Source organism: Phaenicophaeus curvirostris, chromosome 32 (assembly GCF_032191515.1).
Source record: "Phaenicophaeus curvirostris isolate KB17595 chromosome 32, BPBGC_Pcur_1.0, whole genome shotgun sequence".
In the NCBI taxonomy this organism is placed as follows: domain Eukaryota; kingdom Metazoa; phylum Chordata; class Aves; order Cuculiformes; family Cuculidae; genus Phaenicophaeus; species Phaenicophaeus curvirostris.
In genome coordinates this window covers 2,992,275-3,008,990 of record NC_091423.1, presented here as the reverse complement: position 1 = coordinate 3,008,990, position 16,716 = coordinate 2,992,275, and the positions used below count along the sequence as shown (strand labels likewise).

The 16,716-nt window shown below is 42.2% G+C and overlaps 1 protein-coding gene across 1 annotated transcript; it reads right to left on the bottom strand.

Moving 5' to 3' along the window:
* Window positions 1-3,806: 3,806 nt before the first annotated feature.
* On the bottom strand, window positions 3,807-16,515 carry LOC138732450 (uncharacterized). The gene is given in 9 exon segments (XM_069879063.1): window positions 3,807-4,052; window positions 7,199-7,323; window positions 7,774-7,926; window positions 8,434-9,152; window positions 9,295-9,575; window positions 9,673-12,398; window positions 12,612-13,177; window positions 14,327-14,452; window positions 16,439-16,515. Coding segments are annotated over 9 exon segments (5,019 nt in total).
* Window positions 16,516-16,716: the final 201 nt, after the last annotated feature.

The window sequence follows — 16,716 nt, the reverse complement described above, 5'->3', positions numbered from 1 at the left end:
CTGGTATCTCCCGACCTTTGGTAGTTCAGTAAAATCTATTTGTACTTTTTCAAAGGGCCTTTTAGCCAATTCACGCCCCCCCTTGGAGTTTTTCTCTTAGTTGTCGCTTATTTACTTTGTGACAAGTCAGACATCCCTCTAAAATCTTCTTAGCCAAACCGTATATCCCGATACAGGTGTAGTGTGTTTCAAATTGATCCACCAATGCTTGGACCCCCAATGAGTTTTAAGGTGTAGTTTATTTAATATTCCTCTTGCTAGGTCTTTGGGAAGAATCTCTCGACCATCTGGTGATAGCCATTTATCCCCGTCTCTTTTGGGCCCGATTTGTTTTAGTTTCTCCAACTCTTGGAGAGTAAATGTCTTTTCTACTGTTAATGTCTGGGGTTCTTCTCTTACGGTTTGTGTTTGTACCACCAATATTGCAGCCCGTTTAGCTTCTGCATCTGCTAGATTGTTTCCCCTAACTGTAGGGCTTAATCCCCTTTGGTGTCCTTTTACATGGACTACTGCTATCTTGAGGGGGTTCCTTAATGCTTTTAAAACTTCTAGAATTAGTTTTTCATTAACTAGTCCTTTTCCCTGGGTGTTAATCAAACCCCTCTCTTCCCAGATTTTTCCAAAAGTATGTACCACCCAAAAAGCATATTTTGAATCTGTGTATACAGTTCCGATCTTGTTTTCTATTAGCCTTAAAGCTCTCAGCAAGGCATATAATTCGCATGCCTGTGCGGACCAAGCTCTATTTAGTGGTCCTGATTCTTTTATCTGAAAGGTATGCCCATCTATAATAGCATACCCTGATTTCCTTTGTCCCTCAATCACCCTTGAGGAGCCGTCTACAAACAGTTTCTCTCCCTCATCTAATTCTTCTTCCTCCAAATCCTCCCTTATTTTAGTCGTTAGGTTTATTACCTGGAGGCAATCATGTGTTAAATCTTCTCTGGGTTCCCCATAGAGAAATTGAGCTGGGTTCTGGATAGAGGTGGTCTCTATCTCTAGCTTAGAGGAATTAATCAAAATCCCTTCATATTTTAACAGTCGGCTGTCAGTAAGCCATTTATCGGCTCGTTGTTGCAGTACTCCACGTATGTTATGGGGCGTATATACCTATAATTCACCTCCCAGGGTGACTTTTCTGACTTCTTCTACTAATAATCCTGTGGCCACTATTGCTTGTAAACAGGTGGGCCACCCTCGGCTGACAGGGTCCAGTATCTTTGAATAATACACCACAGGTTTTCTCTGCCCTGCCCACCCTTGGGTTAAAACCCCATACGCTGTCCCATTATCTACACTGATAAAAAGTTGAAAGGGTTTACGAATATTGGGTAAGCTAAGGACAGGTGCCTCTATTAAATCTCTTTGTATTGTTTCCCAACAACTCTCATCTTTGGGAGTCCATTTCACCAACCCATCTTTGGTCAGTTTCTCATATAAAAATTCTACCTTGCTACTACAGTTCTCTATCCACTGTCGACAATACCCCAATAATCCTAATAATTGTCGTATCTGTCTCTTGTTACTGGGTGTAGTTAGAGATAATATTCCTTTTATTCTTTCGGGATCCAGTTTCTTGTATCCCTTTGTAAGCCAGTGTCCCAAATATTTTACCTCTTCTTCAGTAAATTGTAATTTAGATTGGGAGACTTTTAACCCCTTAAGGCCTAAAAAGTTCAACAATTTGATGCTTTCACCTCTAACTTCTTGGGTCCTTCCGGCTACCAACAAGTCATCTGCATACTGGATCAAAATCAGGCCTTCAGTTAATTCATAAGATTCTAATAGTTGTTCCAAGGCTTGCCCAAACAAGTTTGGGGATTCTGTAAATCCCTGGGGCAATACAGTCCATTGTAATTGTTTTTTTCTATGTGTTTTACGGTCCTCCCATTCGAATGCAAAATAATCTCTACATTTTTCTTCTAAGGGACAAGCCCAAAAGGCATCCTTTAAATCTATAACACTATACCATTTATAATCTGGACTTAATTGGTTTAGTATAGTGTGGGGGTTGGCCACTACAGGAAACCGGGTAATCGTTCGTTCGTTTACAGCTCTCAAATCTTGTACTAAACGATAGGACCCGTCCGATTTCTTCACCGGTAATATGGGAGTATTATGAGGAGACATACAGGGTTCCAAGAGCCCTTGGCCCCAAAGTCCCTCAATTACTGGCTGTAACCCTTCTTTTCCATCTCTAGAAATGGGGTATTGTCTAATCCTAATTGGTTGCTCTGTAACTTTAGAGGTCCCCAGCAAATAGAGCCCCTGACCCCTCTAATCTTCTTTAAAGATTCATCCTGCAGTCTCTTACGACAATTTCTCTGCAGGTGTCCTTTTTTTGTGGCAATAGAAACATTCTATTGCCGGCGGGTCAAACCTTCTCCTGGGATCTACTGGGCCCTCCCGGGGAATATCTCTCCTTTTTTCCTCATTAAATCCCCTATCCTGATTAAATCTTCTGTCCGGATTAAATTTTCTTTCTTGGGTTTGCCCCTCCCTTACGGCTGCCACCAAAATTCGAGCTTGCCTCTTTTGATTTTCCTCTTCTCTCCTCACATACACCTTTTGCGCTTCCCGTAATAATTCATCTAATCCTTTTTCTTGCCAATCTTCTATCTTTTCTAATTTTCTCCTTATGTCCACCCAGGATTTAGCTACAAACTGAGTTTTCAAAAGGGCTTGACCCAATTGGCTATCGGGGTCTAAGCCTGAATATAGTTGTAAGCTTTTTCTTAACCTCTCCAACCATTCAGTAGGGGTTTCATCCTTTTTCTGTTGTTCACTAAAGGCTTTGTTAATATTTTGTCCCTTGGGTACAGAATCCCTGATTCCTTGAATTATCATATCCCGGAGATCAACCATGTTATTCCTATGTGCGGGATCCTGGTTATCCCAATTGAGTCGTTGTAAGGGCCATTTTATATCTCCAGCAGGACCGTGTTGGTGTCTCTGGTCCCAGTGCCTCATACCTGCGGTTCTGATCATTCCCCGCTCTTCATTAGTAAACAAAATCTTTAAGATGGACTCCATCTCATCCCAGGTGTAAATATTGGGACCAAGAAATTGATCAAAACGTTCTGCTACCCCTAGTGGGTCTTCTAATAAGTGCCCCATTTCCTTTTTAAATTCTCTCATGTCCCCTGAGTTGAGGGGTACGGATATAAATCCTACCCCAGGTTGGGGTCCCCCCATGGCCGTTTCTCTTAGTGGATATAATAAATTTTCCTCCTTCCTTTCTCTGGTTTGCCTCCTAGTTATCCTTTTTTCAGGAGGAGGAGTCTTTCTTACATTTTCTGGGGGAGCTGTGGGAAGGGATTCTGGTTCGGGATTCTGACCCTGCAGAGGGGGTGGAACATAAGGCAGAGGGGACGCCGGTAACTCGTCCATCTCCTTTCTCATCTTTTTCCTTTTCTCTTTTAATGGGAACAAATTTGCTGTCTGAGTTGTACTCAAGATCCATAAAAAGGCATATTCACTCTCCTCTTTATTAAAGGGTTGTTTGCTGTTAATGTATATATTTAATTGTTGACATATCCAATCCTCAGAGGATCCATAAATTGGCCAATATAAGCCTGTCCTTATCTGCTTACCTCCCCATACTTCCATACAATAATGAATCATTTTCTCTTTGGACTTCCCTCTTCGAGAGGGGAAACTATCCCAATATTTAATCATTAATCCTAATGGGCTATCTGGGGGTATATCAGGGAGCCCACCCCCACCCCTTTTCTCCTGCATGGAACCAGAGGCTTTACTCTTCTTCTGGCCCATCTTCCGAAAGTGCCTTCTTACACATGATTCGCTCACTTCCCTCCGTTCGTGGCCAACGTCCTTGCGGACAATGGGAACCGCACTACTAGGAAGTCCACACTCACTTCGCCCAGTGGACTACTAGGTCCATTGGACGTCTCACTCACTTGCACTCCGGGTACCAAAAATCCCCGACCAAGCGGAACCGCAGTATACTTACTCTTTCTCGAGTCTTCACCTGGCTCCTCGTTCACAAAAATTACGGGGAACTGCAGTATTTCCTTTTTCTTTTTGCTTTCCTATCTCCGTTCGGAAAATCCAGGTGAGTTAGACCGGAACTCTCCTCCGGGACCATCCAGAAGTTGGGGCACCCTCCCAGAGTTGAAGTCCAAGTCAACTGTCTGGATCCGAGTCACGGCACCAAATTGTTAAAGTTGAATTGAGACAACCAAAGTCCAAAAATGGATCAATTGATTATTCATTTATTTAGGTAGGAAAGCAAAAGCAGCGCTGGGCGGCCGGGGAGTTGCAGCTCCACCAGGGCTCGCAAATTCAGGTAAGTTGAGCAGCCCCTTTTATTCCCCCCCCCCCCCCCGAAGTTCATTTCGACACTTCAGAAAATGCCCCTTGGTTTCTTCTGCGTAAGTGGCTTTTCCCACTTGTTTGTTTCAGGCGATTTCGAAGGGCTTGGTTGCAAAATCAGTAGATACTATCTATATACAAAACACATATTGTCATGGTAACCTTTAACATTTACTTAAGATAGCATTGTGGTTTCATCTTTCTTGTCAAACAGGATGTTCTTGTGCTTTAAAACAAAAAGACCGTTGCTCGTTTAGTCGGCTTGATAGGCAAATTACTTTCTGTTACTCATTACACCTTCCAGCGGGGTTCCAGGTTTCCTACTTGATGCCCGCGGACCCATACCAGATCACCAAGTTGGTATGGATGTGGGTCAGCTGCTCCTGTGATGAATGCAGTTCGCATTAGATAGTTTAGCTTGTTTACTGATTGAAAACAGTTCCACAGCAGGGACAAAGGACAGGCCTGAAGACACAAGAAGTGGGGGGGAGATAAGATAAAGACCATCAGAGGCAAACAGAAGACACAAAGAAACTGTGATGTGGGTATGCTAATAAGTTCTGGAAAACAATGGACAGAAATTTCTTACCTACATAAACTTAGAAAAATGTATAAAGTGGGAGTAATCTCTTCAATCATTACTCGGTTATCTGCCACTAATTTTGTTCAACTATGCTTTGGAATTATCAGGCAAAGACTGGTCCAGACTAAATAGATCTTACAAAGCAAGGATTCAGGAGAGAGAAAGGTATTGATGTGAACATACCCATCAGTGAAATTGTAATGAGTAACAGAAAGTAATTTGCTGATCAAGCCGACTAAACGAGCAACTGTCTGTCTGTTCCAAAGCACAGGAACATCTTGTTTGGTAAGAAAGACAAAGCCACAATGCATTTAATTAAATGCTAAAGGTTACCATGACAATATATGTTTTGTTTATAGATAGTATCTACTGAATTTTACAACTAAGCCTTTTGAAACCGCCTGAAGCAAGGGCAAAAAGCAACAAATCACCTCGGGCCCCAGCAGACGTAGATTAGCCAGCTCAAAGAATGCGGCCTTGTGCAATTAAGGAACAAGTTGCCCAGAGATAAGGAGGAAGAGGAGGATTTAGCAGCTGCTTGACAAAGCACAGGACTACAACCTTGAAGACTGCTGAACTAAGACAACTCTGTAAACTTAGCTGATTTATTATCTGACCATATGGAAACTGCATGTACCGGGAAGGAACCAAGGGGGCGTCTTCAAAGATGTTGAAACGAACTCTGGGAGGATAAAAGGGGTTGCTCAGCTTACCTAACTTTGCGAGCCTTGGTGGAGCTGCGATTCCCCGGCCGCCCAGCACTGCTTTTGCTTTCCTATCTAAATAAATAGTAAATTGATCCACGTTTGGACTTTGTGTTGTTAACTCAAATATAACAAAATTAAATAAAGTAACAAGCAATATTACCTTAGGAACATGTAGACAGGAAATGGAGTCCATGCGAATTTCCCTGCAAGGCTCAGACAATTATAGTGATTTAAAAGTGAAATGGTGATTTGTAAATGGTGGGATGGAACATCAACTGTAATGTGTTAGAAGCAAGATTAACTAAGATAGCCTTAACGACCCTTATCCTTTGTCACCCAGAGTCATTGAGATTGACCACTCAGATATGGCCACACCTTAACGACTCTGAGCTGACCTGAGGTTCCCGGAACAAGTATAATTGTCACTTTGAATTTGAAAACAATTCTGTGTATAAATTTTCTGTGAAATCACTGCTTGGCAGAAGCACTCTGAGGACAAATCCCAAGTCTTCTCCAGCGCTGAATAAAGTGTACCTGCCTTAATGGTTAAATTGAACTGTTAAGCATAAGTTTCTTTGTTTCAGATTTGGCACCCCAGATGGTGTTAGCAGAATGACAAACACATAACCACACTAGGAGGTTATATGTGGTGCTTTATTTCGAGGCCCCGGGAACCAGGGGTACGCACCCAGATCTGGTTCCAAAGACCGTCACATCGCGTCCGCTTTTTATTCTCTAAAAGTTTCGCAATCTATTGTATATTCAACAGGTTACTTCATTATCTAATACATATGCATAGGTAGGTTACTTCATCGCCTTATTGCGACATCAGTCTCTATTGCGCCTGCGTAGCCCCCCTCTGGTGGTCGTCCTGATGAAGTAAGTAGTCTTCCTCAGATGAAGTAAGTAGTCTTCCTCGCATTGTCTTTATTACTTCTTGTTCTTTTGGCAAACTCGTCGGTTTTTCTTGGCTGGACCCACACTTATCTCCACTTGACCGCTCAGGTATATCTTTCTTGCCTCCTGAAACCTATTCTTCTGTCCTTCACAAGATTTTTGATGGTCTTTTGGCTGTTGCAGGTGTATGTTCTACTTGGGTAGGGTAGCTAGTACGTACTTTTCCTAAACACACCTGGATCCTATTTGTTACATGAGGTCCTTTGAGCAAGTACCTCGGGGTCTGTTGCTAGGATACGTTAAGAATCAACAGAATCATGAAATTTTACATTCAGTCTTGGTTCTTGATTAGTCGATGATCAGTGTTTTATCCTACTTTAAGTGTAACTTTCCTAGCATTTCCCCCCTTTGAAAATACTTCACCTTAGCAAGTATTTTCATTTTATGTAACTGTTTCTTGGTAAGTTGATGGGGGTATTGGGTGCTGTGGATATTCTCGTGTCACTGCTCCAATAATTTTGTGTGTCCAGTTTTGTTTGCGAGTAATTTCTCTCCGGATACACAAATACACCAGATAGATTGTAAGGAATATAAGCAAAAGTGTGAATAACGTTTGAATGAGAGAGTGTATCCAGCCAGTAAGATGGATGCCTAATCTATCAAATAATGCCCCAACCCAATTTTGACCAATTTCTTCTTTCTCTTTTTCAGCTTCTTCTTCTATTTTTCCCAATTGCGAGATATCATATTCCACATCGGCTGTGACATTAGGCATATGCACACAGCAGTGATCAGTTCGATCTTTGAGATATCCACAGACACCATGTTCTTTTAACAAGAGCATGTCTAATGCCATTCTGTTCTGCAAAGTCATTTTCGTTGTCGCCTGTAGTTGCAAGTTTAAATCTCGAAATCCCTTCTTTGTTATTTTTGCCAATCTTTCAGTTTGTCCAATTAGTTTGTAAATCATTTCTCTATTACGATACGTCGCTATTTGGGCAAAAAGGGATTCTAATGCCCATCCCACTTTAACTCCTGTCTCAGGCTCCTGCCAAGTGTCATCTATGTCTTTAATATCATTTTCTATGTCTCTTTTAGCACGAATTTGTAAAGTTTCCAATTTACCTCTGAAGGGGGATCGCTTCCAAATCGGGCACAGGGTAGGCAACCCCAGAGTTATTTCTTTAACTGGACCCTCCATTGATAAATGTGTAGTCCAAGTTCCATCATTAGATGCCCAAACAAAATTACCCATACTGCGTACTGTCGAATATTTACAGTCTATTCCATTAACTGGTACTTGTATTACCTTTCCCCCGACTTTAAATCCCCGACAGGCACACCCTACTATTAGAGCCATTTTAACTGGAGGTATGGTGATCTCTTCAGGGTCTAGGTCACAATCTAAAATTTTAGAACAATTCCACCATGGAACGCTATCAATAGGATCTCTACTGATCCGGCCATTTACTGGTAATTTGTCACTACTTTGTTTTCCTGTCCATTTAAAACACCAAGACGTTTCTCCTCCGTATTGGAATTTTTGTAAAATACTTGTTGACCAAACTGTGTCCCAATTTTGTTCTGTATCATTTCTTTTCTGGCACACCCATTCCATTGTATTTCTTTCCCTCACTATTTCCTTTATTTCATCATATGAGCACCATCCTACATCTTTAAATCGTCCGATACGTGTGAACTTATAATTTGGTAATTTTTCACAATCGCTTCAAATTCCTGCAGTTCTCCACTCCCTTCTTATACTTATTTTCTGTTTTTCCTGTATGGGTGTTATTATTTGTTTACATTCGGTTTTATTTTCTTTCACCTCTGGGAGTGGGAAAGTCAATATTCCCCAGCTTATCGGTTCTCCAGCCGTTTTTGGTAAAGGCAAGCATGCTGTAATCTTACTTGTATTTTGCATTCTAGCGAAATCCTTGATTAACCCAATCATCAAATTTTCTTCAGCATCTTTCTTTTGAACATAAATCTCCTGGGGTGCCTGGGTCAGTTCTATGGCTCGTTTCACTCTGGCTTCAGTAATATTGATTTCGCTATATCCAAAGGTAGTAGCATTTTGATACTGGCATCTGTAAGTTCCCAAGTCGGATCTTTTTATCCCTTTAATAATCTGGACTAATATTCTTCCCAGTCTCAATTCTATTGAGTGTCTTTTATCACTTAGAACTGCTTTTCCTTCCTTTATCCATCCAAATTCCTCAGGCTGGGGGTCCTCTAGGAGGCAGTAAATAAGTGCCTCACTACCCAGAGGAGCCGGATAATGTGTATGCCCTGCTTTTATTCCATGGTCTTGAAGGGGATTTATTATCAGTGTTCTTTCTCCATAGTCTACATTACTTCCTGCTCCCACAAAACACCTATATTTTCCTTGGTCAGTCAAAGTTAAATTCGTCAGCTCCAGTTTTGTCTCACCTCGTATGGGATTTTGCGGATAAAACTTGTTCGATACTTTCCCTTTAAGTTTCCATGTCCCTTGTAGTTCTTGTTTGTAACCATCTAACCCCAAACCTTTGCTATCATAGATTGTTTCAGGTGCTCCACAAGTTCCAGACACCTTTTCCCAAAAAATCTGAATTAATTTCCTTTTCATTGGGACATGACTTTGAAACCTGCAAGACAGAATGGCATTTTGTCCAATGGTATACTTGCTTGTTTCTCTCTTACATGAAATTTCTAGAGGTGTGACACCTATTATAGGTATCAAGGACCAAACTATAATCAAAGTCCCGTACTCGAAGTACGACATTTTACTTGCTTTTCAGCTTCAGTCTCGTTGGTCCGACTACTTCGACTCTCCAGTCCTTGGGTGCCTTCTTCACTCGTGTGTAGTGGATCCAAGAGTCTATTCCTTTTACCTTTACCGCAGTGAAAGTTGTTAGCAGCACCAGGTACGGTCCATTCCACCGTTCCTTCAGTGGCTCTTCACTCCAATCGCGGACGTAGACCTGGTCTCCTGGTTCAATTTCATGTACTGAATTCTCTAATGACACCGGACGGTTCCAGATCAAGGCCCTTCGTAGCTGTTTCTTTGGCTTGATTGGTGCGACAGGGAAAGGCTTCTGGCCATCCAGAAAAAGTGTCGACCCCGACTAACAAATATTTGTACCCTTGAGCTTTAGGTAATTCTACGAAGTCTATTTGCCAATAATCTCCTGGTTCCATGCCTACTCTGATGTGTCCCATTTCTACTCTCCTCCTAACCACAGGATTATTCCTCAAGCAAAGTTCACATTTTGAATTTACAGATTTTGCCATTGTTAACATCTGTGCCGAAATTATGCTTCGTTTCAGATAAGTCACTAATGCTTCTGCTCCCCAATGGCACTTTTGATGTTCTGCCTGTAGAATTGCCCGCATAATGACAGGAGGTACAATTATTTGTCCAGTTGTAGTTACGTACCATCCTTCAGAATTTAGGTTTGCCTTCATTAAATTGGCCAATTTCTTGTCCTCTTCCGAGTATTTCGGTTTCTGTGTCAGGTAATCTTGTAAAGGGCTTACCTTGGTAGGTATCAAGGCCATCATCGTCTGTACCTGTCGTGCTATCCGCCGAGCTGTTCGATCTGCCAATGCGTTTCCTTCGGCCACCTTAGAGTCTCCTCCTTGATGTGCCTTGCAATGCATGATCGCTACCTGCTCCGGTAATTGCACAGCAGATATCAAGTTTAAAATTTCCTTTTGGTATTTTATATTGATTCCCTGCGAGGATAATAATCCTCGTTCTTTCCATAAAGCTCCGTGTACATGAACTACTCCAAAGGCATATTTTGAATCTGTCCATATGTTTACTCGTTTATCTTTGCTTAATTCTAATGCCTTTGTGAGGGCTATTATTTCTGCCCGTTGTGCTGAGGTCCCCACCGGTAGGGCCTGTGCTTCTATTACCATGCTCTGTGTGGTCACGGCATATCCTGCATACCGCGTCCCATTCTCCACGAAGCTACTCCCGTCTGTGAAGAGCTCTTGATCAGGCTGTTCGATTGGAGTATCTTTCAAGTCCGCTCTTGTTGCATATGTGTGTTCTATGACTTCTATGCAATCATGTTCCAAAGGACCATCTTCTGTTGCTGCACCTAAAAAGGCTGCTGGATTTAGCAGATTAGTTGTTTTCAAACTTACATCATCCTGTTCAGTGAGTATGGCTTGGAACTTCATCATTCGGCTAGGGGAAAGCCAATGCCCCCCTTTTTGTTCTAAGACTGTTAACACCATGTGAGGTATATAAACTTCAATGTTTTTTCCTAGAGTCAATTTTCTGGCTTCTTGTATCAGAATTACAGTTGCTGCTACAGCTCTCAGGCAGGATGGCCAACCTGCACTAACGGGGTCCAACTGTTTAGAAAAGTATCCCACTGGTCATTTCCAGCTTCCTAATTTCTGTGTTAAGACACCCAGTGCTAATCGTTGTCTTTCGTGAACGAACAACTGGAAAGTCTTTGTTAAATCCGGTAAGCCCAATGCTGGTGCCTTAGTCAAGGCCTCTTTTAGTTTCCTAAAGGCCTCCTTTTGAGGTCCCTCCCAAATGAGATTAGGCAATTTTTGTGCCTCATACAGAGGTTTTGCTATAAGTCCATAGTCCATTATCCACAGCCTACACCACCCTGCCATTCCCAGGAATGTCCTCAGTTCATGCAAGTTCCGGGGTTCTGGAATCGCACAAATTGCTCTAACACGATCCGTTCCTAACCTTCGTTGTCCCTGTGTTATCTCACATCCAAGATACAATACAGTTGTGCATGCAATTTGAGCTTTTTCTCTTGAAACCTTGTATCCATTTAGGCCCAGTTGGTTTAAAATCTCAATAGTCACTTGTATGCATAATGATTCTTGTTCTGTTGCAAGGAATATGTCATCTACATATTGTAACAAAAGATACTGTGTTCTTGGTACCTGAATTTTTCCTTGCGTAGTCCAAATCTCCAATTCTTTCGCCAGTTGGTTTCCAAAAAGAGTTGGGCTATTCTTGAATCCTTGTGGGAGCCTCGTCCACGTGAGTTGCGTTTTTCGTCCATTATATGGGTTTTCCCACTCAAAAGCAAAAAGTTTCCTACTATCTTTGTCAAGGGGAATGCAGAAGAAGGCATCTTTTAAATCAATTACTGTAAACCATTTATATTTTTCCTTCACAGATGTCAACAATGTATATGGGTTAGCTACGACTGGATGTATATCTTTCGTAATATTGTTGATGGCCCTCAAATCTTGTACTAACCTATACTCCCCATTTAGTTTCTTTACTGGAAAGATCGGAGTATTATATTCTGACTCACATTCCTCCAATATTCCAAATTTTAAAAATTTTTCAATGATTTCTACTATTCCGTATCGGGCTTCCATTTTTATGGGATACTGTTTTATTCGTACTGGCCTTGCTCCCTCTTTTAACTCCACTATTACCGGTTGAGCAGTTTTTGATTTTCCTGGTATACTTGTTTCCCAAACTGTAGGGATTACTGCCTCTTCTACCTTCTTGGGTATCTGAGGTTTGGGATTTTCCTTCACTACTAAAATCTTTCCTACGTTCGATTCTGGGACTTGCATAATCAATTCTCCATTTTCAAAGCTGATTTTTGCATTTAGTTTAGATAACAAGTCCCGTCCCAGAAGAGGAACCGGGCAGTCGGGTACATATAAGAATTCATGTGTTAATTCCTTTCCCCCAAATCGTAACTCTAAGGGTCGCATGAATGGCCGTATTTCCTCTTTCCCTGTGGCTCCCACTATTGTAGTAGTTTTATTTCCTATTTTTCCATACAAATCATTTAAAACTGAATATGTTGCGCCAGTGTCTACCAAAAATTGCACCTCTTCCCCTCCTAATTTTATTTTCACTAGGGGTTCACTGCTTTCTAAATCTAGTCAGCTTTGGTTTCCATAATTTCCCAGAACCATCATTTTTGCTGCCTCTGCATTTCCAAATGAACTCCCTGTCTGTCTTATTCTTTGTGGACATTCATTCTTCCAGTGTCCTTCCTGCTTGCAGTACGCGCACTGGTTGAGCCCTAATCTGGCTGGATAATTGAGCCCAAATCCTCTTCCCCGTCCGCGCACCATTCCTCTTCCCCTACCTCGGTTCCCGAATTCATTCTGACTTCTACTTTGCATCACCGCCAATAGGTGCCATTGCTGCCTTTGTGCACTATCTTTTTCACGATTGTTGTACACCTTCCAGGCAACTTCCAGCAATCTATCTAAGTCTCGCAACTCCGCACCCTCTAATTTTTGCAATTTCTTTCTAATATCATCTTGCGACTGTCCTAAGAAAATCAAAGCTAACTGGGCTTTAGCCTGTTCTGTCTCCACATCCAAATCAGTGAATTTCCTTGCCACTTCTTTCAACCGCTCTAAAAATGCAGAGGGAGACTCCGTCTTCTCCTGTTTAACACTATACAGCTTTGACCAATTAATTGTTTTGGGCATAGCATTCTGTATTCCAACAACTACCCATTCCTGGTACCTTCTCAAATTCCTCATTCCTCCCATAATATTATAATCCCACATGGGATCTTCAAGAGGAAAGTTCTGATCAACCGTCCCAGTGACAACACCCTGTCTAATATCTTCCCTGACCCGCTCACGGGCAGTTCTCAACACCATCTCCTTTTCTGTAGAATCCATCAGTGTCCAATAACACCTGAATATCATCCCAATCAGGATTCTGAGTCTTTAGAATCATTTTTACTGTCCTTGTTACCTTGTCTGGGTTTTCTCGATAAACTCCAGCAGACTGTTTCCAAAGCATCAAATCTCCTGGCGTAAAAGGCACTTTAACATATACCGGACCCTCCGCTCCGAACCCCTGACGCAGCGGTGCTAGTAATGCCTTAGATGGCTGACGTCCAGCCTCCCTCCCCTGGATTTCTCTTTGCCACTTTCGATGAGAGATCGGAGTACCTGGATAAACCTGTTCCTCCTCATATTCGCATTTTCTATCCCCCCCCTTTCTGTCCCTCCCCTCATTACCCGATCCCCCCTCCCTGGGGTCTGGGGCTGAGGGGGTTATCAATAAATCAAAATCATCATCTTGCTGATGTCGTGAAGCATTTTCTACTGCTAAACATTTTATGCACTTTTTCTCAGCCACACAACCATCACATTGCCCATTTGATTTTACACTGACAACCATTAGTCCGCATGCTCTTTTCCATTCATCATTCCGCCTTAAAATAAAAAACAGTTCTACATATGGTACTTCATCCCATTTTCCCTCTCGTCTACAAAACAACATTAACTGAAAAATTGTATTATAATCTAGAGTCCCATTTTCTGGCCAACGAACCTGGTCTTCTAATTCATATTGTGTCCACCAGACATTACAATATTCAATCAACTTTCCTTTTTGCATATCCTGCCCAAATCCTCCCTCCTTCCAGTGTCTCAAAATACATCCTAATGGAGATGACTTAGGTATTGACATTGTGGTTGAGTTTTTTTGTGAGGTTTTTTTTTTGTTGTTTTTTTTTGTTAGTTTTTTCTTCCTTTTTCTCTTTTTTTTTTTTTTCTTTTTACCACAAACAGCTTAAAATGGATTAACTAGACAGGAAAGTATAAATTACTGAGAGCAGAACAAAACCACAAAATACCAGAAATACCAGAATTCCGGAACTACCAGACCAGACCACTGATGCCGAACCCGCAGAGCTTTCGCCACTGTCTTACGGACGGCGCCTAGGCTTCCCGTCGGAGCTCCTGAGCCCAACCAAGCGCAGCTTTCGCCGCGTCTGACAGGCAGGCTTTACCAGACCCCAAATGGTACCATTTCAGATAAAGCACCGTGTCTTACCAATATCCCTGGTCCGTCGGGAGCAGCGGAGGTCGGTCGCGGTCGATGGCTCCCCGAGAATCACTCAGTGCCGGCTGGAGCAGGATCGATGCGCGAGCCGCCTCAGCAATGCCCGCGAGGTCCCATCTGGGTCGCCAAAAACTGTTAGCGGAATGACAAACACATAACCACACTAGGAGGTTATATGTGGTGCTTTATTTCGAGGCCCCGGGAACCAGGGGTACGCACCCAGATCTGGTTCCAAAGACCGTCACATCGCGTCCGCTTTTTATTCTCTAAAAGTTTCGCAATCTATTGTATATTCAACAGGTTACTTCATTATCTAATACATATGCATAGGTAGGTTACTTCATCGCCTTATTGCGACATCAGTCTCTATTGCGCCTGCGTAGCCCCCCTCTGGTGGTCGTCCTGATGAAGTAAGTAGTCTTCCTCGCATTGTCTTTATTACATCTTGTTCTTTTGGCAAACTCGTCGGTTTTTCTTGGCTGGACCCGCACTTATCTCCACTTGACCGCTCAGGTATATCTTTCTTGCCTCCTGAAACCTATTCTTCTGTCCTTCACAAGATTTTTGATGGTCTTTTGGCTGTTGCAGGTGTATGTTCTACTTGGGTAGGGTAGCTAGTACGTACTTTTCCTAAGCACACCTGGATCCTATTTGTTACATGAGGTCCTTTGAGCAAGTACCTCGGGTCTGTTGCTAGGATACGTTAAGAATCAACAGAATCATGAAATTTTACATTCAGTCTTGGTTCTTGATTAGTCGATGATCAGTGTTTATCCTACTTTAAGTGTAACTTTCCTAGCAATGGGACCCTCTCTGCCCGGCTGCAGGACCCATTTGGGATTGGGACTCTCTTGGGTACCCCCGGGGATTTCTCCGGACAGACTCCTCTTCTCAACTGGACCTCTGTGGGGACAGACAAGGACCATCAGATAAAAAGGTACACTTGAATTTTTTTTTTCCTTGAGTTCGGGGATCAGTCCATTTGGTTTGGCTCCTCAGAAGTTGTTACTGCATAACGCTGAGTAGAGCGTATGCCGGACTGCTAGCGTTTTATAGGCATACATTAAATTGTGGAGGTCTCAGTTGCAAAGGAGTATTTTTCGGAGCTCTCGGCTGTAACAGGAGTATTAACTAATTTTGGTTTTGGATTTTTGTCAATGTGGTCAGGAGGTCTGCGTTGTAGAGTAACATTAATCACAGAAACTAGAACTACAGCACTATATGTCGTTTTGAAGTGAATGCATGGTCTCTGTATGTTTTGAAGTGAATAAGTTAATGTTGTGTGTGTGTGTGTGTGTGTGTGTTATTTTTGTGGTGATAATTTGAAAAGCCAATCCCAATTATCAATACCAATTCGATTATTAAGAAGGAATGGTTTTAATAAACAATGCCGGGGCACACATGGGTTAAGTCCACCTAATGTGTCCCACTAATGAGTCCCCACTGGCTGCATGACTTCTATACAGGTTAAACATACATGTTTGTGTGGGTTCCAGGAAATACTGGTTAAACAGTTAAATGTCCATTGTTTTCCGGAACTTATTAGCACACCCACATAACAGTTTCTTTGTGTCTTCTGTTTGCCTCTGATGGTCTTTATCTTATCTCCCCTCCCACTTCTTGTGTCTTCAGGCCTGTCCTTTGTCCCTGCTGTGGGACTGTCCTTGTTTCAATTAGTAAACAAGCAAAACTAGCTAATTCATTTCCTTAACTTGATTTATTCCTTCCTTCAGTGAAATGGGATATTTGTACAAAATTGTATTTGTTTTGTTGTAGAAATAATGATGAATTTTGTCCAGATTGTATATGGATTACTGACGGGTGTTTATTGCACCCTGGCATAATGCATGTGGCGTAACAAGAAATTGTGTGTAACATATGCTTGGGATTTGAGTTGTCCTGAATGTAAGATCCAGGACAACAAGGGAAGATCCACCTATACAGTGCAAGTGATTTGTGGTTGGGGAGCCAGAACGCAGAACTCACAAGATGGGAGGCTGGCAGAGTGGCTGCGCTTTAAAGAAGAGCCAGCTGGGATATATTTTAGATCATTGAGATCTTAGATCATAAGGGGATCAGTGGTCCACCGAGTGGTGGACAAACAGATAAACCCTGATAAAAGCTTTTTGATAATCAGTGGTGGCCGGTGTATAAGCTCGATTATGGGGGAAAGTGGCCATGTTGCAATTAACGTTGTTCTTGAGGTGTGAGGAGAATTGGGAGAAGTAATGTGTGCAGATATGTTTTCCAGTTTGCAGAATCACCTGGAGCAGCAAGAGAACGTGGCATGAGAATGGGGTCTGGAATTAAGAAATAATCAATGAGCATACTGTAGAGGAATCAGAACCAGGTGTTGTAGCTGAGCTTGAATGACTGGGGAA